The sequence below is a fragment of the Saccopteryx leptura genome, chromosome 8 (genome assembly GCF_036850995.1).
Source record: "Saccopteryx leptura isolate mSacLep1 chromosome 8, mSacLep1_pri_phased_curated, whole genome shotgun sequence".
Taxonomy (NCBI): domain Eukaryota; kingdom Metazoa; phylum Chordata; class Mammalia; order Chiroptera; family Emballonuridae; genus Saccopteryx; species Saccopteryx leptura.
Window position 1 is genome coordinate 30,935,411 of NC_089510.1, and position 25,176 is coordinate 30,960,586.

Consider the following 25,176-nt stretch of genomic DNA (forward strand, 5'->3'; position numbering starts at 1 on the left):
TATTTTTTTTCCATGTCTCAAAGTTAGTATATCATATGTGCAACATTTAGAAGTTTGTTATGCTGTGCCCTAACCTGAAATAGAGAATTCAAGAGGAAGAGATTTGGGACACTGTGCTAAGCACTTTTACTTTGTTATTTCATTTAATCCTAAATGAAGGCAGTGTTGCCCCTAATTTACAGTTCAGGAAATGAGCTCAGAGAATTAAAATAATTTGCTTAAGATGGCACTGTTACGAAGAGGCAAAGGTGTGGATGAGAAAGTGCATCTTCTTTGTATGGTAGTATTCAGCAGTGGAAGTGCGGTGACTTTATAGCCAGAGATGAGATCCTTTAAGAACCTAGTAGTGATGGACAGGCCTCTTTGGTTCAGTCATTCTTGTTTGTGGCTATAATGACTGAAATATATGCAAGAGCTCTCAAACTCCTCAAAATTATGACTGCCTGTGTGAATGGAGGTTAATAAGGATCACTAACAGCCCAAAACTATGGTCTAGAAGCCAGCATGTCCTGTTTAAGTATTTGTCTCTTGCCAGACAGCCCAACTGTGAAAGATAGGTAGCTGAAAGTCCCCTACTGGGAGACATGACTGGATAGAGCAGAAGTCTATCCAGGGACTCTTCATCATATTAGGCACAGAGACAATGGAAGCACCTTTTATTATTACAAAGGGACCAGGAAGGCTGAATATTCTCAAGGAATGGGGACAATGAAAAGCTTGCTCCAGAAGAGACTTCCCAATACAGACCCCTGGCCACTCGTGCGTGTAGACCTGCCACAAAAACATCTAAATAAGCAGGCAGTCCACTATGGTCAATACATGGGAAGGTAATTCATGTTAGTTATAAATTATATCAATTCTACTTCTTCAGCCTTGAGGAAATAGTCTGGGGGCAGGTCTACTTCTAGGAACCTGCTTTTTGCTTGGATCAAGTCACTTAACTCCACTGCGCGCCCAGAGCTGAGTCATCCCTTCCTGCTTCCGGAGCAAGGGCTTTTCGTTTTCCAAGGACTCTTGTCTGTTCCTGAATTTCACAGATGCTATGGAATTTTTTTGGTTAGAAAGATGTACAAAAGAGGATAGTCCAGAATTGGTGGGGGAGGGAGTTTCCAAGCTTTTTGCCAGGAGACCCATGTCTTGTATAGACTAAGTCGACTATTAAGAAGCAAGTAAAGATTCAAAGACCAGTGAAAGATTCAAGATTCTCCGTGTCCTTCTTGGCAAATCGTGTTTCCCTGATGAAGGGAACAATACATTCCGCCTGAGAGGAAGTGCATTGTCAGAGGAAAGACGGCCCAAGTAGGCGCATCTCCGGTTTGGTCGCTTCGCTGACGAGAAAAGGCTTGAAACGGCGGCTCCCGGGGGAAAGCCTGATGCGCGAAGGCGACGAGGAACCGGGTCCCAAGAAGATCCAGGGTTCAGGCCACAGGCCGATAGCTGCAGCAAGCGCTTGTGCGCACGACGCGGACAGGGAAGGATGAGGCGGAGCGTTTGGGGAACCCACTCCGCCGCCAGAGCTCCGCTTGCCCCGCTCCGCTTGCCCCGCGTCGGCGGCTGTCAGTCGGCGTCCTCGTCCCGCCCCTCTCGGAGCTCGACCAATGGTAGCCCAGCTCCACTTGCCCCCGCGTCGGCGGCCGTCAGTCAGCTTCCTCGTCCCGCCCCTCTAGGAGCTCGGCCAATCATAGCCCAGGATCGGGGGTGGGACGACGTAGTAGGATCGAAAAGCAGGGGCCAGGGGGCTGGGTACAAACAGCCTCTAAGGATCGGGACACCAGCGTCCCCAGCCGCGGAGAGCGCGAGGCGGCAGGCCGGCCCTGGAGGTGAGTGCGGACCTGCGGGCTGTGTGCGACACCGGGCCAGCCTGGGCCGCCCGAGCGATGCGTTTCCCGGCTCCTCCTGCGCGCCTCTGGGCTTCGACTCTCCATCCTCAGCGCGCGCCGGCTCCGGAGTCCGGTCCTCGGTCTAGTGCGGAGCAAGTGCCGCCGCAGGGGCACGGCTGGGGGGCGTCCGAGCCTGGAAGGAGAGGCTCCGCACCGAGGCGGGGGCAGAGTGGGAGCCCGGCAGCCGCAGCCGCGGACCGGAGCTTGAGCTGCGGCAGGTCCCTGCAGGGAGGGGGCGGGGGCTGGAGCGTTTCCACTCTCAGTTTTCTCGAGTTGGTGCAGCCGCAGCCGCAGCGCGGCAGAGCCAGAGCCCGGGACAGCCGCGAAGGACACCCCCACGTCCCCCTTCTGCTCCATCTCGCGTGTCATGGCTGCTCTGTTCTGGCTTTACGGGTATCAGATTGAGGTCATATGGGGCGAAACGAGTTATGTGGAGATCCTGACTTGTCGCCCATCTCCGCTTGATCAAAGGCCACTAGGGTGATAAGGGGGGTTATCAGGAAAGGTTCATTTGTGTGTGTGTGTGTGTAATTCCCTGTTTGTAAACTTTTTCTTGCTTTTCATTATATACTGTAAAGGAGCATTGTTATCACATTTCCTAAAGAAGAAGAGACACGCTGCTCTGATGGGCCTACCCTCTCTCCTCACTGTGCCTAGTTATCGTGTGGAACATCAGGGTGTGCTTGAGGCTGGCGGGACTCCCTGACCCGGATAACTTGTATCCACAGCCGAGGTGCTAGCACGCTATTCTTCCATAATGTTTGGTTCTGGTTCCCTACGACGGTTGAGGATCTTCTCCCGATCCGATCCATGTCTGTTATCCTCACCAATTCTCTGGGCCTGATAAAATGCTGTTACTTATCACAGAGAAAGGAAACAAAGGGATAAATCACTAAAGTGGGGTTGGCTGTCCCCATTGCCCCGTGATTGGGGTGTCCTGAGAGTGTCATGCCAGTTACAATTCAAATATTTCAGAAAGACCTCCTGGACCCTCTGATATAAATAACACCCCGCTGTTCTAGTTCTGTTAGCTGGCTTCACCTTCTAATCATCTGGAGAGCTTTGTGAAAAGCTGTTTCTTGGGTCCTACTCCCACAGATTCTGATTCATTTGGTTGGGTGTCCTCCAGGCATTGGTATTTTTAAAAGCTTCTAAGATGATATTAATGTGCATGCAAGGTCGAAGGCCATTATCTATCAACATGCCCTATTTTTTTTAAATAGCGGTTACTGTTCTGTGACTTAGTTAACTGATTTGTTTGCTCTTCACCCCTCCCTGCCCCCACCAGCGCAAACATGGGCACTTGGGCCTGTGACGTGGCCTATGTGAAGGAGAAATGGGATCCATGAAAACAAGTCATGCAGACCTCTGTCCCTGCTTTTTGTTCCAGGATTGACCTGTTTTGGTTGACCCATCATTGTCATGGTCTCGGATGAGCCTGTGTCTCTCTCTAGACCCTTCCCTGTTCAGTTTCAAGGGCTTACTCAGCATCCTATGAAAAGTACAGCTGCTCTTTGAAAAATTTAGATATAAACATTTAAGTTTGGGTTTGGGTTTGTTCCGTGTAAATATGTGCCTTTGTCTTTTATGTAGGGGTCCATGTATTCTGAATTAAAATTGCAGACACTTGCTTTGACAAGTATAATTACAGATCATAGTATTTGGCATGGGGTGGGGGTGGGAGGCTGTCCTAGAAACTGGATGTATGGTTGACCTCTAGTGGTCCCCAACCTTTTTTGGGCCACGGACCGGTTTAATGTCAGAAAATATTTTCATGGACTGGCCTTTAGGGTGGGACGGATAAATGTATCACGTGACCGAGACAAGCATCATGAGTGAGTCTTAGACGGATGTAACAGAGGGAATCTGTTCATTTTTTAAAAATAAAACATCGTTCAGACTTAAATATAAATAAAACAAAAATAATGTAAGTTATTTATTCTTCCTCTGTGGACCGGTACCAAATGGCCCACGGACCGGTACCGGTCCGCGGCCCGGGGGTTGGGGACCACTGCTCTAAAATATTCTTTGTAGAATGGTTGTTAAAGAACATTAGCTCCCCAGGGGAGGGGGCTGCTGCCTAATTTTCTGTAAGCAATCATTTTGTAATTCTCATGTGAAATAATGGATAAGAAGTCAGATACCTAATGGCAGTCTAGGATTGTTGCCACAGACCTTAAAGATGTTACATTGGCTGGTAAGTAGCCAATTTTGGCAAAAAGACTGTGGATTTTACTTTTTGCTTGTCATTTGAACATAAATATGAAGCATGAGTAAGTGGTGGACTAACACCAGAAAGATTTGAAAACAGAACTGGTCAAGTTGAGATTCCTTGTGCAGTAATCATAACTTTTATATCTTTATAGATGCCCCTTGTTTTCTCTAGTTATAGAAATGAGTCGTTGAACTACATGATTATTCTACTCTTTAAGAAAAATAGCACAGCCTAGCCTGTGGTGGCTCAGTGGATAAAGTGTCGAGTTGGAATGCTGAGGACGCCAGTTTGAAACCCTGGGTTTGCCGTGTCAAGGCACATACAACAAGCAATCAATGAACAACAAAAGTGAAGCAACTATGAGTTGATACATCTCACTCTGCACCCCTCCTCTCTCTGTAAAATCAATAATTAAAATCTAAAAAAAAAAAAATCGAATCAGTGGTTAAAAAAAGAAAGATAACACATGGAGCTTTTATTTTTGGTTTATTTTATTTTTTTCAGTTGTATCACTGTTTACAGTTTTGACCTTCAGCTCAGATCTGAGAGTGATTTGCCATGTTTATGTATAAAAATAGCCTGTTACTGTTTTTTATTGGTAGGAAATGTACTGAAGCCTAGTGTACATCACTGCCGTAAAACTGTACTCTTTATTTCAAGTATATTTTTCTTTACCTTGTTTTTAGCATTTTAAACCTATACATCAGGTGCTTCTCTCTGTTGCAGCAGGAAGAATGGTATAAAAGAAATCAACATGTGCTTTGAATGAGGCAAGAAAAGAATAAGAGCTGCTGTCATGATTTCTTGAAGCCAAGGCTTTGCACTGGAAAGAAAGTTAGATGTAAACTTAGTTCTTAGTTCTAATGAAGCATGTGTTCTTGGGAACCGGAAATTTCCAAAAAAAGATAAATTACATTTATTACGTATTTTTATTTTTTGGTTGACCTGGGAAACTTTTCTAGAGTTATTTCCATCTAGTACTCTTATTCTTATTCAATTCTAAGAACAATTTGAGATACCAAAGGGTATTTTTCTGCTCTCTTTGCAAATAGCTTTTAATATTATAGTCCCTACATTTATCATTTGTAGGAAAATCACAGAAACCTGTTACTTATTTCTTCTTCCACTTTGAAAACTTTCATTTTACTATTTATTCATTTAGTAACTTAAATTTTATTTTTCAATTACAGTTTACATTCCATATTATTTTATATTAGTTTCAGGTATACAGCATAGTGGTTAAACAATCGTATACTTGACAGAGTATTTTCCTGATATTTCTAGTACCCATCTGGCACCACAGATAAAACATTGCAATATATATTATTATTATTTTTCTCTTTTTCTCAGAATTGTCCATGTCAGTCTTCAGGATTTTACTCTTATAAAGGCGAAATAAAAAATGATCAATACAAGATTCTTTCGGCAGGATAATGGCAGTATTATTTCCACATGATGAAGGACCTGCTTTGCCATTGCAATATTATTGACTGTATTTCCTTTACTGTGCTCTACATTCCCGTTACTATTTTGTAACTACCAATTTGTACTTCTTAATCCCCTCACCTTTTTCACCCAGTCCCCTGTCCCCTTTCCTCTACCAGTCATCAGTCTGTTCTCTGTATCTATGAGTCAGTTTCTGTTTTGTTTATTTTGTTCTTTAGATTGTTTACCTGTAAGTGAAATCATATGCTATTTCTTTCTCTGATTTAGTTCACTGAGCATGATAACCTTCAGGTCCACCTATGCTATTTCAAAGGTTAAGGTTACATTCTTTTTTATAGCTAATATTCCATCGTATGTATGGACCATAACTCTTTTATCCCCTTGTTTATTGATGGACGCTTGGGCTGCTTCCATATCTTGGCTATTGTAAATAATGCTGCAATGAACATAGGGGTGCATATATTCTTTCAAAGTAGTGTTTCAGGTTTTTTCAGATATACCTCAGAGTGGAATCACTGGGTCCTAAGGCAGTTTCATTTTAAAATTTTTGAGGAACTTCCATTACTGTTTTTCACAGTGACTGCATGAGTCTACATTCCTACCAGCAGTGCGGTAGGATTCCCTTTTCTCTGCATCCTTGTTAACACTTGTTTGCTGATTTATTAATGGTAGCCATTCCAACAGGTGTGAAGTGATATCACATTGTGGTTTCAATTTGCATTTCTCTGACGATTAGTGACGTTGAGCCTCTTTTCATGTCTCTTGGCCATCTGTATGTCCTCTTTCGGGAAGTACCTCTTATGTCCTTTGCCCATTTTTTTTTTTTTTTTCAGAGACAGAGAGTCAGAGAGAGGAATAGTTAGGGACAGACAGATAGGAATGGAGAGAGATGAGAAGCATCAATCATCAGTTTTTTGTTGTGACACCTTAGTTGTTCATTGATTGCTTTCTCATACGTGCCTTGACTGCGGGCCTTCAGAAGACCGAGTAACCCCTTGCTCTAGCCAGCGAGCTTGGGTCCAAGCTGGTGAGCTTTGCTCAAACCAGATGAGCCTGTGCTCAAGCTGGTGACCTCGGGGTCTTGAACCTGGGTCCTCTGCATCCCAGTCTGACGCTCTATCCACTGTGCCACCGCCTGGTCAGGCAGCCTTTTGCCTATTTCTTAATAGGATTGTTTTGTGATTTTTGTGTGTGCTGAGTTTGTGAGTTCTTTATAAATTTTGTATATTAATCCCTTATCAGATGTATAATTGGTGAATATGTTCTTCAATTCAGTGGGTTGTCTTCATTTTGTTTATGGCGTCCTTTGCTGGGCAAAAACTTTTTAGTTTGAGGTAGTCCCATTTGTTTATTTTTTATTTTGTTTCCCTTGCCTGAGGAGACATATCCAAAAAATATTACTAAAAGTGATATAAGAGAGTTTACTGCTTATGTTTTCTTTTAGGAGTTTTATGGTTTCAAGTCTTACATTTAAGTCTTTAATTCATTTTGAGTTTATTTTTATAGATAGTGTAAAAAGGTGGTCTGATTTCATTTTCTGCATGTATCTGTCCAGTTTTCCCACACCATTTATTGAATAGACTGTCTTTATCTCATTATATTTTCTTGCCTCCTTTGTCATATTATTAATTGACCAGGCAGGCTTGGATTTATTTCTGGGCTCTATTCTGTCCCGTTGATCTGTGTATCTGTTTTTGTGCCGTTACCATGCCATTTTAATTACTATAGCCTTGTAGTATAATTTGATATCAGGTAGCGTGATACCTCCAATTTTGTCCTTTCTTAAGGTTGATGTGGCTATTTGTGATCTTTTATGGTTCCATATAAAATTTTGGATAATTTGGGCTAGTTCTGTAAAAAAACAAAAACCCATTGGTATTTTGATAGGAATTGCATTGAATCTGTAGATAGCTTTGGGTAGTATGGATGTAATGTTAATTTCTTTTCATTCATAAACATGTTATATGCTTCTGTTTATTTGTCTCGTCTTCAGGGTCTGAAACCTTTTTGAGTATGGTCTTTTATCTCTTTGGTTAAGTTTACTCCTAGTTTAAAAATTCAACTGATTTCTGAATATTTACCATATTTTTTAGCTCCATAAAATGCACTTCTCCTCCCAAAAGTGGAGGGGAAATGCCTGTGTGTCTTATGGAGCCACTGTTCATTTTTTTTAGCTGCTGCAGGGCGCCACACTGTAAACACACGTAAAATGAGTGCCAGCAGGAGCGTAATCGTACCTGCCACTGTGGTGTGTAGAGCCCCTGCATCTGCTGAGTGATCTCCTGGTTCCGGTTTTCACAGTTGCGTACAGCACAGGAGGGAAGGCGAGTGATGTTGTGTGGGCGCATTTATCTGGCATCATTGAAGGCAGACGTGAGAGGCGGACAGCAGTGGTGGAGGGCTGTGCTGCTGCTGCTGGAGCTCTGTGTGAAGTGCTCACCTCACTTGCTGCCCTAGTAGTGCTTGACCAGTTTAGAGCACATATCAGTGAAACCACACACACACATACAAAAACTTTAAAGAAATAAAGACTCATCTAGCTGTAATTCTTGGGGGTCTTACCAGCCAGTTGCAACCTCTCGACATTTCTATCAACAAACTGTTTAAAGTCTTTATGAGAGAAAGGTGGAACAAATAAATGGATGGCTGCTGGTTATCATGATCTGACACCGACTGGATGAATAGAGAGACCCACCATCACTCAAGTTTGTGAATGGGTGAAAACTTCATGGCAGTCAGTGAAGAGAAACCGTGGTACGGTCATTCAAAAAAATGTGGCATTAGCAATGCAGATGGCACTGAAGATGGTATCATATATGAAAATAGTGAAAAAAGTGATACTAGTGATTGTAAGCAACTGAGCTTAAATTCTGACACTAGCGATGATGAGTTCCTGGGGTTCCGGGACAACTAGAAGAGTATTTGAACATTCAAGTCTCTTCTCATTTGTTAATAACAGTGCTCATGGTTGTTAATACTGCTGTTGAGTTTACAGTGCTGAAATATTATTGTGGTACATTTTATTAAATATTTTAACACACCATTTGGTTCAGAATATTTTTTTTTTTTACTTTTTCTCAAAACTCTAGGTGCATCTTATGGTCAGGTGTGTCTTATGGAGCGAAAAATAGGGTATTTTGTATCCTGCTACTTTATTGAATTCATTTGTCAGTTTTGGTAGTTGTTTTTTCCTTTGGAGGAATATTTAGGGTCCTCTATATATGGTATCATGTATGCAAATAATAACAGTTTTACTTCTTTCTTTCTAATTTACATGGGTTTTATTTCTGCTTCTTGTCTGATTGCTGTGGCTAGAATCTCCAGTACTATGTTGAAAACGAGTGGCGAAAGCAGATTCCATGTCTTTTTCCTAATCTTAAGGCAACACTTGTAGTTTTTGCCTGAGTGTGGTGTTGACTGTGGGTTTGTCATATGCGGCCTTTATTATGTTGAGGTATATTCCTTCTTTTTTCACTTTGCTGAGAGTTTTTATCATAAATGGATGCTAGATTTTGTCAAATGCTTTTTCCGCTCCCATTGATACGATCATATGATTTTTATTTTTCATTTTATTTCTGTGGTGAATCACCTTAATTGATGTGGGGATATCGTACCAACCTTGCCTCCCAGGAATAAATCCCACTTGATCATGATGTATGATCTTTTTTTTATATTACTGAATTCAGTTTGCTAGTATTTTGTTGAGGATTTTTGCTTCTATCTTCATTAGGGATATTGGCCTATAATTTTCTTTCTTTGTAGTATCTTTATCTAGTTTTAGAATCAGGGTAATTCTGGTCTCGTAAAATGAGCTTGGAGTCTTCCCTCTCTTGAATTTTTTGAAATAGTTTGAAGAGGATAAGTGTTAGTTCTTGGAATGTCTGGTAAAATTCCCCTTTGTGTGTTGGGAGTTTTAAATTTTTTTTCCAATTATAGTTTACTTTCAGTATTAAATATTTTGTATTGGCTTCAGGTATATAGCATAGTGACTGTCTAAACTTTAGACAGTCATATATTTTACAAAGTACGTATTCCTCCTGATATTTCTAACCCACCTGGCGCCATGAATAGTTATCGCCATCTTACTGACTATATGCCAATGCTGTACTTTACATATTCATGGCTGTTCTCTAACTCTACTAATAGGTACTTCTTAATCACTTTACCTTTACCTCTTTCATCCAGTCCCCGGCCCTCCTCCCGCTAGTCATCACCCGTCCAGTCTCTGTGTCTCTGAGTCTGTTTCAGTTTTGTTTGTTCATGATTTCCTTTTTTAGATTTTACATATGAGTGAAATTATGTGCTATTTGTCTTTCGTAGACTGACTTATTTCACTGAGCATAATGCCCTCTGGGTTCATTAATGCTGTTGCAAATGGTAAGATTTCATTCTTTTTTATGGTTGAGTAATATTCCATTGTATATATGTACCAAAGTTTAAAAAATATTTTTTACTGATATATAGAGAGAAATATTGATTTGTTGTTCCACTCATCTATGCATTCACTGGTTGATTCCTGTAAGTGCCCTGACCAAGGGTCGAATCCACAACCTTGGCATGTGAGGATGATGCTCTAACCAACTGAGCTACCTGGCCATGGCTACAACTATATATCCTCTTATCTATTGATGAACATGTGTGTTGCTCCCATATCTTAGCTATTGTAAATGATGCTGCAATGAACATAGGAGTGCATATATTTTTTTGACTTAATGTTTTGCATTTCTTTAGGTAGATATGTTGGGAGGTTTTTAATTACTGCTTCCATTTTGTTGACTAATTGATCTCTTTAGCTTTCCTGTTTTCTTGATTCAGTTGTGGAAGATTGTATGTTTCTAGAAATTTATCCATTTATTCCAGATTGTCCAATTTGTTTTTATGTAATTGTTTGTAGTTTTTTCTTATAATCTTTTGTATATCTGTGGTGTCAGTTGTTATTTCTTTTCTTTCACTTCTGATTTTATTTATTTGGGTTCTTTTTTATTCTTGATGAGTTTGGTTCAGGGTTTATCAATCTTGTTTATCTTATCAAAGAACCCAGCTCTTGGTTTCATTGATCCCATATATATATATATATATATATATATATATATATATATATATATATATATTTTAGACACCATTTAGTTTATTCTTTATGACTTTTGCTTTGGGCTTTGTTTGTTGTACTTTTCTAGTTCCTTTGGGTATAAGGTTAGATTGTTTATTTGAAAGTTTTCTTGCTTCTTGAGGTAAGCCTGTACTGCAATGAATTTTCCTCTTAGGACTGCTTTCACTGTCCCATTGATTTTGGATTGTTGTGTGTTTCATTTTCATTTGTTTCAGGTCTCTTTTGATTTCTTCCTTGAGCTGATTGTTAACCCAATTCATTGTCTAGTAGCATGTTATATAGCCTCCATGTGTTTTCAGTTTTTTCTTGTTACTGATTTATAGTTTCATATCATTGTGGTCAGAGAAGATGCTTGAAGACTCGTTTTGTGGCCTAACGTGTGGTCCATCCTGGAAAATGTTGTATGTGGACTTGCAAAGAATGTATATTCTGCTGCTTGGGGGTGAAATGTTCTGAATATGTCAATTAAGTTCATCTCATCTTGTGTGTAACTTAAGGCCATTGTTTCCTTGTTTATTTTCTGTCTGGAGGATAGATCTATTGATGTTAAAGCCTCCTGCCATGACTGTATCACTGTTGATTTTTTCCTTTATCTCCATCCAAATTTGCTTTATATATTTAGTTGCTCCTATATTGGGTACATAAATGTTTATAAGAGTTGTAGCCTCTTGTTGGAGTGGTCCCTTTATTATTTTATGATGTTCTTTGTCTCTTATAACTTTCATTTTAAAGTCTTAAATCTTTCATTTTAAATTGAATTGTTTTTTGGGGGGGGTTTGTATTTTTCTGAAGCTGGAAACAGGGAGGCAGTCAGACAGACTCCCACATACTGAATTTTTTTTTTATATCAGATTTAATATCTTGTTTTTTCTTCTGTCCTATCTTTAATTGTTATTTTTAGAAACCAGCTTTATTCTTAATATTTTTTAATTTCCTGGTGAAAAAAATTAGGAAATAAAGATGGAGAAAAACAAAAACTGCTCAACGTGACAACTGTCAACAATTAAGTTACGTGTTTTCATAGAGAGGTCTGTTTGGTCCATTGGGCTGCTGCTGCTGCTGCTGGCGTGAGTTCCATGCAGTTCAGCAGGGATCTCTCATACGGGCTTCTGGCCGAGATCAAGAACTGGCTTCTGTCCAGATATGACCCTCAGAAAAGGGCAGAACTTTGCGACTGGATTGAGGGACTCTTGGGTCTCTCTGTCTGTCCTAAATTCCAGAAGAGTCTAAAGCAGTGGTCCCCAACCTTTTTTGGGCCACGGACCGGTTTAATGTCAGAAAATATTTTCACGGACCGGCCTTTAGGGTGGGACGGATAAATGTCTCACGTGACCGAGACAAGCGTCAAGAATGAGTCTTAGACGGATGTAACAGAGGGAATCTGGTCATTTAAAAAAAATAAAACATCGTTCAGACTTAAATATAAATAAAACGGAAATAATGTAAGTTATTTATTCTTTCTTTGCGGACCGGTACTGGCCCGCGACCCCGGGGTTGGGGACCACTGGTCTAAAGGATGGAATTATCCTGTATACACTAATGAATAAGCTACAGCTGGTCCTGATCCCCAAGATCGCCTCTCTGTGCAAATGTGGCAGGAGCTGGAAAACCTCTCCAGCTTCACCAAGGCCATGGTCAGCTACAGCATGAACTCTGTGGACCTGTTCAAGGCCCGTGACCTGTTTGAAAGTGTGAACATGACACAGGCACAGGTGTCTCTTCTGGCTCTGGCAGGCAAGGCCAAGACAGAGGGCTGCGGAGGGGCGTGGGCGCTGTATCCAGTACTCAGAGAAGCAGGAGAAGTCCTCTGATGATGGCATCATAAAGATGAGCCTGTGCATTATTGGGCTCCTGGTGGGCACCAGTAAGTATGCCAGCCAGTCAGGCATGACAGCATATGGCACGAGAAGGCATCTATATGACTCTAAGACCCATATCTTGCCACCTGTGGACCACTCAACTGTTAGCCTGCAAGTGGGCACCAACATGGTGCCAGCCAGGTGGGACTGACGGCTCCTGGGACCTGTGGCACATCTGTGATGTCAAGTTGGGGGCGGACAGCTGTGATAACTCCTCCATGTCTCTGCAGATGGGCTACATCCTGGGTGCCAACCAGAGCAGCCATGTCTGTGGCCTGGGCCAGTAGATATACGACCCCAAATCCTTTCCTCCACGTCCTGTGGCTGACAGGGCTCCAGAGTCAGCCAGCGACTGTCCAAGCCAGGGAAGGCCCCAGAGTGCACCTTCTGTCACCAAGAGGAGACAGGCTACTGGTGCGGTGTCTTCCCATAGCGCACTCCACTTGGAATTGGGGGTTCTCTGTGTTTTTATCTTATTTTTCTATGTGTTCAAGTGCTTCTAGCTCAGGACCTGTGAAGGCCAGATCCAGGTGTTTGCAGGGCGGGGTCCCTGCCAGGGTACATCCAGGTGGCAAATTTCCCAGCAGGCTCTGGGCCAAGCTGTAGGGGGAAGAAGAAAGCTGTATAGGTAGGAAAACTGGCCCCAAATGGCTTCTGGCCACTTCTGCCCCTCTTTCTATTCCCTGCTGATTAATTTGTACTTTCTGTACCCACAGAAATTTCAGGCAGTTTTAACAAAACAAAAGTAAGGTTTTTTTGGGGGGAAATGGGGTGAGAATGCTGGAGGGGATGTTGGGAAGGAAATCCCCTTGGGAGAGGGCCAGGCCACAGTCCCCGGACAGTTTAGGCATTGTGAAGGACTGGATTTCTCCAGGACACTCCCACACTGGGTCCCAGGGAGGAAACTCAGGCCCAGGACTCTGGAGTTCTGAGCGGTTGAGGCAAAGCCCTCCCACTGTCTCCACACTGGCCCCTCTCTCCCTGCTCATGCACAGGGACTCCCACCCGAAGGCCCTTTCTGGGACCAGCCTCACCCTGGGGCCCTGGGACCTAGTGATTGATCATGGGAAATACCAACTGTGGACTAAAGGCAATAAAAACGTCTTTTTAGGATAACAAAAACAACAGCAGCAAAAACGAAGAGGACTGGTGCTCCTCAGGCTACATCTAGTTAGATATACAAATGGTCTCTCAAAACTTAATGCTCTACTTGCTCCTAACAGGAAGTCAGGTCTTTTCCTGGCATGGTCCTCCATAATGCTTTTTAGTAGCAGTCCCTGGCCACGAGGCTCTTCCTGCATGTTTGCATTGCTGCCTGTAGCCCTGTGGTTCCCTTAGATCTGGGGTCTGCCGCCCTCGCCAGCCTTCTCCACCCCTGACCACAGCTGTGCTGCTGCTGATTGGCTCTGCACCATACCGGCATTCTTTAAGCTGAGGGTGTTCACACAGTACACGGGCGGTGCTTACCATGGTGCAGCTGAATTCCTGGGCAGTCTCATCTCTGGTCTTCTCTCTCTCTGGCCATCAGGGAAACCCTGGAGGAGGATGGCCCGAGATTAGAGAGCTGTCCTGACAGAGTCTTTGGTGGGGATTTTGGAATGCCAAGCCCTGCAGGGGCAAGATGCTGCCCCGTCAAGCACTGTGTAAAGGTTTTAGTTAATCATCCTTCTCAGCACCTGAGCCAGTGCTCTGCTAACCTGCTTACTGAATAAAGAAACAAATAAACATGATGAGGCTGCAGAGATCTAGGCTCTCAGTCCAAGAGGCTGGGGCTCCCCCTGGACCCCATCTTTTCTTCATATGTATCTTGTGTCTTTTTTCTTAAGTCCTGCAGCTCCTTCCTCTCGTGCACACCCATGGCAGAGCTGGTCTCTGCAAAACTTGATTCTTACGGCCCTTGAGAAGGGTTCATGCAGAGGGGCAGTTGGGGCCCTGGTGACAGAGTTATTTCCTCTATTTCAAAGCTGTTTCCTTCCCAGAATTTACAGGCCGTTCCAGTCGGTGGCTACTCGGGTGTTGGAGGGAGGCAGTGTTGGGGGGGGATGAATTAAATAGTGAACTGCAGCCCTTCATGGTGCCTGGCATCCTGAGGGTGTTGGAGGGAGGCAGTGTTGGGGGGGGATGAATTAAATAGTGAACTGCAGCCCTTCATGGTGCCTGGCATCCTGAGGGTGTTGGAGTGAGGCAGTGTTGGGGGGGATGAAATAGTGAACTGCAGCCCTTCATGGTGTCTGGCATCCTGAGGGAGGTGGCCAGGGTGTTGGAGGGAGGCAGTGTTGGGGGGGGGATGAAATAGTGAACGCAGCCCTTCATGGTGCCTGGCATCCTGAGGGAGGTGGCCAGGGTGTTGGAGGGAGGCAGTGTTGGGGGGTATGAAATAGTGAACGCAGCCCTTCATGGTGCCTGGCATCCTGAGAGAGGCGGCCAGGGTGTTGGAGGGAGGCAGTGTTGGGGGGGGGGGTGAAATAGTGAACGCAGCCCTTCATGGTGCCTGGCATCCTGAGGGAGGTGGCCAGGTTTAGTGGATTTGCCCCTCTTCAATTTAGGAGGGGGGCTGCCTCTGGCCTAATGTGAGGAGAAACCTTTTCAGAATTTCTGGCACCTTAGTACAGTCTGTGGTACAGAGTAGGCCTTCATAATTATTTGTGGTGTGGAATGTTGAATCAACTTATATCCTGTAAAGAGCTAAGTATTGTGAGAGAGTCAGAAAGTATTATACATTGTTATCATTTTTTATTGAGGTATAGTTTCTTTTTTCTTTTTTTTTTAATATGGCTATAAATGCTCTAGTCAAGTTGGGGAGATCAGAAATACATACAAATACAGAGATCATTTGAGGCATGAAAACAGTAACTGCTGTGGGAATTGGAGGATGGAGAATGTGTTGCAGTAGTTTAGCCTTGTCTCCTTTACGAAGCGGGGTGAGGAAGGGGTGTGTGTCATGGTCCTTGTGGTATGGGAGTGAATTAGGGGGTAGATGAGCAAGGGAACAGCGGGCTCACCAGGTCCAACAGAGCGCCCCAGGGAGCGCTGGTGCCGCTGAGGTGTTCCGAGACCTGGACCCTGACTGTTCACCCTTTTCATCCGTACCTGTCCACCATCCCTCCGTGGAGAGCCTCGCCAGGAGTCAGCTGCCACTAGCACTTTCTCTGCTTACCTGTATCGGAGTAGCAAGGAACTGGAGAGAGCATTCTGAATGCATCACACGGTCTGGAGAACAGGAGTGGCAGACTGAACCCTCTGCCTCCAGCAGCTGTGTGACAGGACTGGGTGTTCTGTCGCTCATCACGCTTAGCTCCTCTCTCCTGTGGCTTTAGAGCAGGAGTCTTTCCTCCTGTGCCGGTTCCTCAGCGGAGGGAGCATCCGGACCACCCACGTGCTGGGGGAGCTGGAGACCCGAAGGGTGTCCCCTGTCTTCTCCCACACAGAGGGCAGCTGTTTGTGTTTCAGACTGTGTCCTGATGTTTGCACAGTTATTCCAGAGCTCCTCAGAAAATCACAAGGTTTCCTCCTAATGCTCTTTAAATATAATTACTCCAATAATTTTATATAACTTGAACTATAATGGAATTGAAGTGATTTTATTTACTTAGACTTCTGTAGAAATTTAAGTTATTTTTTTTTTCTCCTGTGTGCCCTGGCTGGGAATCGAACCTGGGACTCCTGCATGCCAGGCCGATGCTCTACCACTGAGCCAACTGTCCAGGGCCTGAAATTTGTTATTTTAACTATGCAGTTTTTAAGTTTAAAGACATTCTTCTTTACTCTCTTAAAAGTTAAAACCCAAGTAGGTAGTCCGACCAGTACCATTGTGCTTACACAGAAGCCCAGGCAGGGTTGGGCTTCAGTACGTTGCCTGGGTGTGGAGTAGCTGTCCCTGTGCTCTGGGTGCTTGCTTTCTCCTGGCTGTGGGCCTTCGAGGAGGTGAAAGAAGAGGAAATGGGGTATCTTTCCTCTTACCTCATCCCAGGCTGTTAGAGTTGGTGATGTATTTTCTGTTCTCCCCTTTCTGCAGGAGTCTTTTGAAGAAAATGTGCTTCTTATATCCCAGCCTCTCCTTTATATGAAGAACTCTTCAGGATGCTAGCAGAAAAGCAAACTAAAATGAAAGCTCATCTGCTCAGAAAAACAAAGACGTGGAGTTTTAAGGAGTGAAGGTTGCATGGTGTCAGCCATGGATGATCAAGACACAGCCAGATAATGTGGGTCAATTTCTTTAAACTACGGCTTTTCTGCTGTCTGCTTGCTGTGTTGATGGTGGTGGTGCTGGTCATCAATGTTACTCAGGTAGAGGTGAGTACTCGCTGCACTATTTTATAACTAAGGGAACCAAATTGTGGAATTTGAGGGCTTAACTACCTTAGGAAATGTTGATCATTAGGAAGCTTGTCCTGGTCACAGTTCTCATTCACATTAATTCAGTTAGTATTTGAGTACCTATAATGGCTATAACCTGTTCCAGTCACCAAGTGGTGAAGACCACAGACGGGATTTCTGCACTTGTGGAGCTCCTATTCTAAATGTGCGTGGGAGAAAAAGATAGCACTAAGTAATTATATTTGTATAATAATAAGGGATAATTAGAGATTGTGAAAAGTGCTATAAAGAAAGAGAAGCGGGCTACTACTCTAGGGAAGCTTTAGATCAGTGGTAGTCAATCTGGTCCCTACCGCCCACTAGTGGGCGTTCCAGCTTTCATGATGGGCGGTAGCGGAGCAACCAAAGTATAAATAAAAAGATAGATTTAACTATAGTAAGTTGTTTTATAAAGATTTATTCTGCCAAACTTAGCGAAAATCTGATATAAAGTACTTGGTAAGTAATTATTATTATATGCTTTACCTTGCTGTAACTCTGTTTTATAAATTTTATAAAGTAAAGTCACTTCCCTACTTTATAAATCATCATTACTGTGGAACCGGTGGGCGGTTAGAAAACTTTACTACTAACAGAGATATGAAAGTAGGCGGTAGGTATAAAAAGGTGACTACCCCGGCTCTAGAGGACGATCCTTCCTGCCTCTTCCATTTCTGATAGCTCTAGGCATTCTCTCCTCTTTTTATATGGATACCAGTCATTTGGGATTTAGGGCCCACCCTATTACAGTATGCGCTCATCTTAAATAATTACATCTGCAAGGACCCTCTCTCCAGTTAAGGTTACTTTCTGAGATCCTGAAGGTTAGCTTATCAGTGTATCTTATTAGGGGACACAGTCAATCTCCAACACTTCGTTTAGGGGTTCTGCAGCTCACCCACCTTCTTCCAGAGCTCTCCATTGGAGCTGCTGGAGATGATGAAGGCCTTCAGTCTGCAGTATGACTATAGAGAAATCTGAGGGTGAGCACTCCCCAGTACAAGGGATGTTGAAGAAGTTACACTGCTGTTATGCTCCTTCTGTACTAACGAGAGATTGCCCACAATGACCTTTGCTCACATGTCCTATCTGTGTTGATAGGATTTGAAATCATTACCATTATTAAAATGAAAATCATATTATTAGTTACAGGTCATTGTTTAAAAAAATCTTTGCCCTGGCCGGTTGGCTCAGTGGTAGAGTGTTGGCCTGGCGTGCAGGGGTCCCGGGTTTGATTCCCGGCCAGGGCGCACAGGAGAGGCACCCATCTGCTTCTCCACCCCTCCCCCTCTCCTTCCTCTCTGTCTCCCTCTTCCCCTCCCGCAGCCAAGGCTCCATTAGAGCAAAGTTGGCCCGGGCGCTGAGGATGGCTCCATGGCCTCTGCTTCAGGTGCTAGAATGGCTCCAGTTACAACAGAGCAATGGCCCAGATGGGCAGAGCGTTGCCCCCTGGTGGGCGTGCCGGGTGGATCCCGGTCGGGTGCATGCGGGAGTCTGTCTGATTGCCCCCCTGCTTCTCACTTCAGAAAAATACAAAAATTGGCCCTGGCCGGTTGGCTCAGCGGTAGAGCGTCAGCCTAGCGTGTGGAGGACCCGGGTTCGATTCCCGGCCAGGGCACATAGGAGAAGCGCCCATTTGCTTCTCCACCCCTCCGCCGCGCTTTCCTCTCTGTCTCTCTCTTCCCCTCCCGCAGCCAAGGCTCCATTGGAGCAAAGATGGCCCGGGCGCTGGGGATGGCTCTGTGGCCTCTGCCTCAGGCGCTAGAGTGGCTCTGGTCGCAATATGGCGACGCCCAGGATGGGCAGAGCATCGCCCCCTGGTGGGCAGAGCGTCGCCCCTGGTGGGCGTGCCGGGTGGATCCCGGTCGGGTGCATGCGGGAGTCTGTCTGACTGTCTCTCCCTGTTTCCAGCTTCAGAAAAATGATAAAAAAAAAAAAAGAAAAATACAAAAATTAAAAAATTAAAAAATTTTTTAAAAATCTTTATTGCTAAAAGCATGCAGCTCACTAATGTGCCCTTAAACTTAACTGCAAATTTTAGTAGTTTCTTTGCTCATCATTGCTTCTTGCATCCCAGACTCAGTTTTCTTCTTCTGAGTGTATCCTTTAACAGTTCATTCAGCAAGCATGAGTATAAACCTTTGGAATCTTTGAATGTCAGGAAATAGATTTATCTTCCAGTTAGTCTTGAATGATCATTTGGCTGGGTATAAAATTGTAGCTGCATGTTTGTTTGTTTGTTTTTTGTCTCTCAGCACTTGGAAATATTGCTCCCTTGCTGTATTCAGTATTGCTGAGGAGAAGTCTGCTACCAGTGGGATTACTGTTCATTTACAGGCAATGTAAACCTTGTCTCTAATGGCTTTTTTTTATATAATGGCCTCTGTTTATTTATTTTAAAATACTTATTTGGGCTTCTAGTGTGTGCTAGGACTGCTCTAGATGCTTGGTGTGTAACTGTGAACAAGACAAGCTATAGGCACAAACAAGTGAGCCAAATCAATAAATCATATAATGTCAGGCAGTGACAACTGCTATAAAGAAAGACAGTAGGGAACGTTGCCAGAAAGAGTGCAGGGTTTTGCAGTAAGGTCTCTCTGAGGAGAGTCCTGAATGAGGTGAGTGATGGAGTCTTTCAAAAATTCATAAAGTTTCTTGAGAGAGGGCTCATGGCAACATGTAGGAGCTTGTTTCTGTTCCATTTGATCCGTGTTGATTAGTCCTGCGGGTCAGTGGGCCTTCTCACCCTGCTTATTTGGGCTTGGAGATCTTAGAGAATCTTGTTCCTTTGGGCCCTGCACCTTTGTACTGCCCAGCCGCATGCAGCATGCCTGGTGCATGGATGCTGGAGCCAGTATGATTTGTCTTTCTTATCTCTACCTCTTTATTCTTGTGTATTTGGTTCTAGAAACATTTCTCAGTGTGATTGTCTAGCTCACTACTCTGTCTTTAAGCAACATTCTCCAGTCAGCTGAGCACTTTTTTAAAAATTAATTTTTGTAGATAATAGATTCTTTACCATGCCAGCCTACTCTTGTTTTGAGGACATAACTCCTTCTCCTTGCACAGTGTTTACTGTGTGGGGGTAGGGTAGGAGGTAGGGTAGCTCCCTGGACCCCACGGCTTCCCAGCTGCTGCATTCTGATCATTTCTCCAGCCCCAGCTTCCCTTGGCCACTTGAAGGCAGACCCTTGCTGCTGGTCTTGGCTGATGCAGGTGGTGGCTACAGAGACCAGTTGGCCTGGCTCTTGGTCAGTGACCCTGCCATTCTTCATGTTCCTCCTACTGCAGGCCCCACCTTCACCCGTTCCGGCACAGACACCCCGTCATCCTGGCCTGTTTGCTCACGCTCACCTTGGGCTTTGCCTCCCTGTAGCTCCTGTTGGGTTCCTGGGTCACTTGGAGTTGGTGCTTCACAGGAAATGGCCCATTCCATTTTCTCTTGTAGTACATCCAGTGGGATACCCAGACAGGCGGAGGAGAATGGGGTTGAGGACACAGTAGTATGTCCAGTGGGATACCCAGACAGGCGGAGGAGAATGGGGTTGAGGACACAGTAGTACGTCCAGTGGGATACCAGACAGGCGGAGGAGAATGGGGTTGAGGACACAGTGGCGTTGACCGGTGGAGGGATGACTCGTGGAGATTGGTGGATGGTAGGTCAGGCCTTGACCAAGATGGAAGAGAGTGGGGGGACTTCCAGAGCTGCTGGGTACCATCGGTGGTGGTCTGGTAGGAGGGCAAGGGGGTAGCTGGAAGCCATTTCAATGAGCAAAAATGGTCTCTCATCCTCAAACAGCACTGTGGGGAAGCAATGCGTGCAGTGTGGCCTGTGACAGTGATTACAGGTCTGAACAGGAAGCAGAGAGCCACCGGGTCCCTTGACGTGAGACAGGGAAGTGAATCCACAGACTCAGGAGAGTTGATGCCTCCAGCCCATGAACACTTGCTGGGAGTGTTAATGAAGCTTTCCCAGGTCTCTTAAATTCAAAGTTGCCTGTTTCAAGCTTAGTCTGTTAAGTGAGATAATACATGAGACGTCTGTGCAGTAGTGAGGATCAGTTTGACCAAAAGGATGCTTGCAATTTAGGAAATGCTGATCATGCCAAAACCTCCAGAGAAAGGTCCTGGAGAAACGTAGCCACTCTGGAGCAGTGTGGCCCCTGAGGAAGGTGTCTTCCTGGGTGCACGTCAGGGTCTGGGGTGGATGAGGACGTAGCCACTCTGGAGCAGTGTGGCCCCTGAGGAAGGCGTCTTCCTGGGTGCACTTCAGGGTCTGGGGTGGATGAGGATGAAGCCACTCTGGAGCAGTGTGGCTGCCGAGGAAGGTGTCTTCCTGGGTGCACTTCAGGGTCTGGGGTGGATGAGGACGTGGCCACTCTGGAGCAGTGTGGCTGCCGAGAAAGGTGTCTTCCTGGATGGACGTCAGGGTCTGGGGTGGATGAGGACGTGGCCACTCTGGAGCAGTGTGGCTGCCGAGGAAGGTGTCTTCCTGGGTGCACTTCAGGGTCTGGGGTGGATGAGGACGTGGCCACTCTGGAGCAGTGTGGCCCCTGAGGAAGATGTCTTCCTGGGTGCACTTCAGGGTCTGGGGTGGATGAGGACATAGCCAGTCGCCTTCAACAGATGAGTTGGAATCCAAGTATGAGCCTCTCCCATTACATCCGGGTGAAACCCTTGGGAAACTCCTCTCGGCACGCCCCCACTTCGCCATGCGCTCTTCAGAACTTTTTCTTCCCGTCTCTGCTCCCATTCCCAACTGCTGGGTTTTGCTCAGATTATTTCTACTTTTTGTATATTAGGCATTTTGGCAGCACATCTTTTTTCTTTTCTTTTTATTATTTGATTGATTTTTTAGAGAGAGATGAAGGGAGAGAAAGAGAGAGAGGCATTTATTTGTTGTTCCACTTAGTTGGTCACTTCCCAGATGTGCCTTGAGCAGGGATTGAACTTGCCATCTTGGTGTTGCAGGTCAATGCTTTAACCAGCTGAGTTAACCAGCCAGGTCCTATATCCTTTGTCTTACGAGACCTGCTGTCACCAGCAGGCTGTGGAGCATGGATGCCAGAACCCGGTGCTGGGGTTGGTTCTGAAGCCTCCACTTACCAGCTGGGTGCCTGTGGCAAGGAGCTCACCTGAGCACCTGCTCCTCCTCACTTGGGAAATGAAACTAATAACACCTTCCCCGTTGATAGTTGGAAATGAAGAAAACTGATGTGAGAGGGGGATTATGCTCTGAGAAGGGGTATGGTATTTTTTATTTTTTTTTTTGTATTTTTCTGAAGCTGGAAACGGGGAGAGACAGTCAGACAGACTCCCGCATGCGCCCGACTGGGATCCACACGGCACGCCCACCAGGGGCGATGCTCTGCCCACCAGGGGGCGACGCTCTGCCCCTCTGGGGCGTTGCTCTGCCACGACCAGAGACACTCTAGCGCCTGGGGCAGAGGCCAAGGAGCCATCCCCAGCGCCCGGGCCATCTTTGCTCCAATGGAGCCTTGGCTGCGGGAGGGGAAGAGAGAGACAGAGAGGAAGGGGGGGGGTGGAGAAGCAAATGGGCGCTTCTCCTGTGTGCCCTGGCCGGGAATCGAACCCGGGTCCCCCGCACGCCAGTTCGACACTCTACCGCTGAGCCAACCAGCCAGGGCCAAGAGGTATGGTATTGATTTAAACTGAGATGCTCTGCCTTCCGCAGGGGTGATTGAGAGGGTAAAATCAGTTCACCGAAAATGAAGATCATGACAAGCTGTTTCCCATGGGTTACTGGAAGAGTGAACTGGATTTATGGAAAATGAGAAGATTACAGTGGCTCCTCTTGGGGGAAGTGGTAGAGGAAATTGGGCTGATAGCACATGGCGATTATATGTGCTTCTCTGTGAGTGCTTCTGTGGAAGTGGGTTGCGATGGAACGGAGTTGATGGCATACCTGTCCTATTTGTGGTTGGCAGGTTTACACTGGTGGTCTGAGGAGATTATGACTTGCTGTCCCCTTAGTGGAAAATGGAGGTTATAGCATACCTCCCTGAGGGCTGCTGGGATGATGAGGAGGGTTCAGAGAATACTTGTATTTCACAGTGCCTTCCTCCTGGGTGGTCGGGAGGGTGAAATGGGTGATGAAAAATGGAAAAGCTGACACACATCCCGTGTGGAGTTGGGAGGGTGCAAGGGTTGATGAGAAGTGTAGATGGTGACAGTGCCACCACAGGGAGGTTTGGCAGACCGTGGAGGTGGTGACCACGCCTGTCCCCACAAAGCCAGGGGCTGGAGGGAATGTGGTTATTTGACCCCACAAGACCCGGCTGGACTGACTTACTTGGGATGCACAGGATTGGGAGAGCAGGGGGAAGGCTGCCTGCGCCGAGGCTGAAAGGTCAGCTGGACTTTCCTGGACCAGGTGTGGGAAGGCCCGTGACTGCCCCGCCCATGCCCTGGTGTGATTGGCTCTTGAGGGTGCCCCTCTCCTGCCTTTTGGCCAGTCCCAACCGAACCCCAGGGTCTCACTGCAACCCCTCAGTGCTACCTAGTGACCCGCTCTCTGTCCTGGGGTCCCCCGCACCAGCGGCACCTGGAGACCACCCGTCAGTCCCTGATGTGCCCCCATCCCTTGTCCAGCTGTGGTTGAGGCAGCCGGGCAGAGCTCACCCCTCCTGGTGCTCCTGGGTGTGCGTCTCCTCGGACCGTCCATAGCCTGTCCCACTCAGGAACTCCTTCCTCAGTGGTTCTCCTCCCCACGGGCCCGCAGTCGTCTCCGCACTCAAGCTCTCAGCACTTGCCCTGCTCACCCCCAGTACCCTCACTTGCCCCGGGGTCCAGCCCACAGAGCCTCCAGCCTGTGCCTTCTGGACGAGGGGCAGAGCACCTCCATCCAGCAGACAGGGAGGTGGGCTGCAGTTGCTGTGTATCGCCTGGCCCCCGCTGGACACTGGGCTGGCTGTGGACTGTCCTGGAACCTCCTCGGTCAGCCACCTCCATGATGGAAAGTGGCAGAATGTCCTCAAGCTAGCGAGGACCCGGGGACGGGAGTCCAGAGTTCCTGTGTATCTGGTTTGGGGCCGTGATGGGCGAGGAGGTGGCCCGTGGCTGGTTTGGGGCCGTGATGGGCGAGGAGGTGGCCCGTGGCAGGCAGGGAGCGGGCATTTTATTATAGGTGCCCTTCCTGGGGTCCCCCCACAGCCCCAGGAGCCGGCTCTCGGCATGCGAGTGTCCGGGCTGCAGCAGTCGCCTGCAGACAGGACAGTGAGAGAGGGCTGGGCAGCCAGTCCACGGGAGGGCCTTCGGGGCCGGGGCCTCCTTGTTCGGCACAGCTGTGCTCACAAGGAGCACTCTGACCCCACAGAAGCAGAAACGGAAAGGCGCACGAGGCCGCACCTTGGCAGGTGTGAGCAGCTTCTGTGTGCTGGGATTGTGCTGAGGCCGCGGGGCAGGTGATCTATAGAGAGGAACATAAAGTGGCTGATTGCATTCAGGTTGCTCAGTGTCACGGGGAAAAGAGGACATGAATCACACGGTCCCGCACACACACAGATGAATCCAGTCGTGAAAAGACACCCTCTTATTGAGTCGAGGGCCGCGATGGAGCAGCACTCACAGGCTCCTGTGGCCGGGTGCACGCGAGACCTTAGAGCGAGACCTCCCCCTCGGACGCCCTGCCCGACCAGGGGCTGTCCACGACTCCCATTCCTGATCTGGGACCGCCTGGAGCCTGACGTCCTGGTGACAAATAACCTGCGTGGCCTTTTCCATCTGGGAAGTTCTGCATTTTAGTGAACAGGCCACTAACTGAGGGGAGGGGTTCTGGGAGCAAGGTGCTGAGGAGGCCCCGGGCCTGAGCTCAGAGGCATCCCTGGCTGACCTCCAGGCTATGGGCCGGCACAGCGTCCTGGAGCGGGAGGTGGAGACATTACAACAGCAGGCCGGCGGTGGTGTAGACCTCTGGAGAACTCTTACGGGCAGGTGCAAGGGCTCCTAGAAGATTTTGGACATGCCTAAATGGGCAGGGGTGACGTCCCTGGACACACCCACCCCAGGAGACAGAAGGGGAGCTGGGGTGGAATTGGGTCCCCTCCTGGGGTGGAGGTTCTGTGAACCAGCAGGATGCCATGTTCACACACATTTTTGTTTATTTTTTATTTATTTTATTTTATTTTTTGTATTTTTCTGAAGTTGGAAATGGGGAGGCAGACAGACTCCTGCATGCGCCCGACTGGGATCCACCTGGCACGCCCACCAGGGGGCGATGCTCTGCCCATCCGGGGCGTCGCTCTGTCGCGACCAGAGCCACTCTAGCGCCTGGGGCAGAGGCCAAGGAGC

The 25,176-nt window shown here is 46.5% G+C and overlaps 1 protein-coding gene and 2 pseudogenes across 1 annotated transcript in view; 2 read left to right on the forward strand and 1 right to left on the reverse strand.

The window, feature by feature from the left end:
• Positions 1 to 719: 719 nt before the first annotated feature.
• The window catches only part of NXPE3 (neurexophilin and PC-esterase domain family member 3), a 54,767-nt gene continuing 30,310 nt past the window's right edge, over positions 720 to 25,176 (forward strand). Inside the window, exons 1-2 of the mRNA XM_066347488.1 lie at positions 720 to 1,820; positions 16,526 to 16,803. Coding sequence (XP_066203585.1) covers positions 16,711 to 16,803 — 93 coding nt within the window. The 5' untranslated portion in view covers positions 720 to 1,820; positions 16,526 to 16,710. The remainder of the gene's footprint in view (positions 1,821 to 16,525; positions 16,804 to 25,176) is intronic.
• On the reverse strand, positions 5,446 to 5,566 carry LOC136380231 (small nucleolar RNA SNORA69; annotated as a pseudogene).
• On the forward strand, positions 8,255 to 12,943 carry LOC136380028 (calponin-2 pseudogene; annotated as a pseudogene).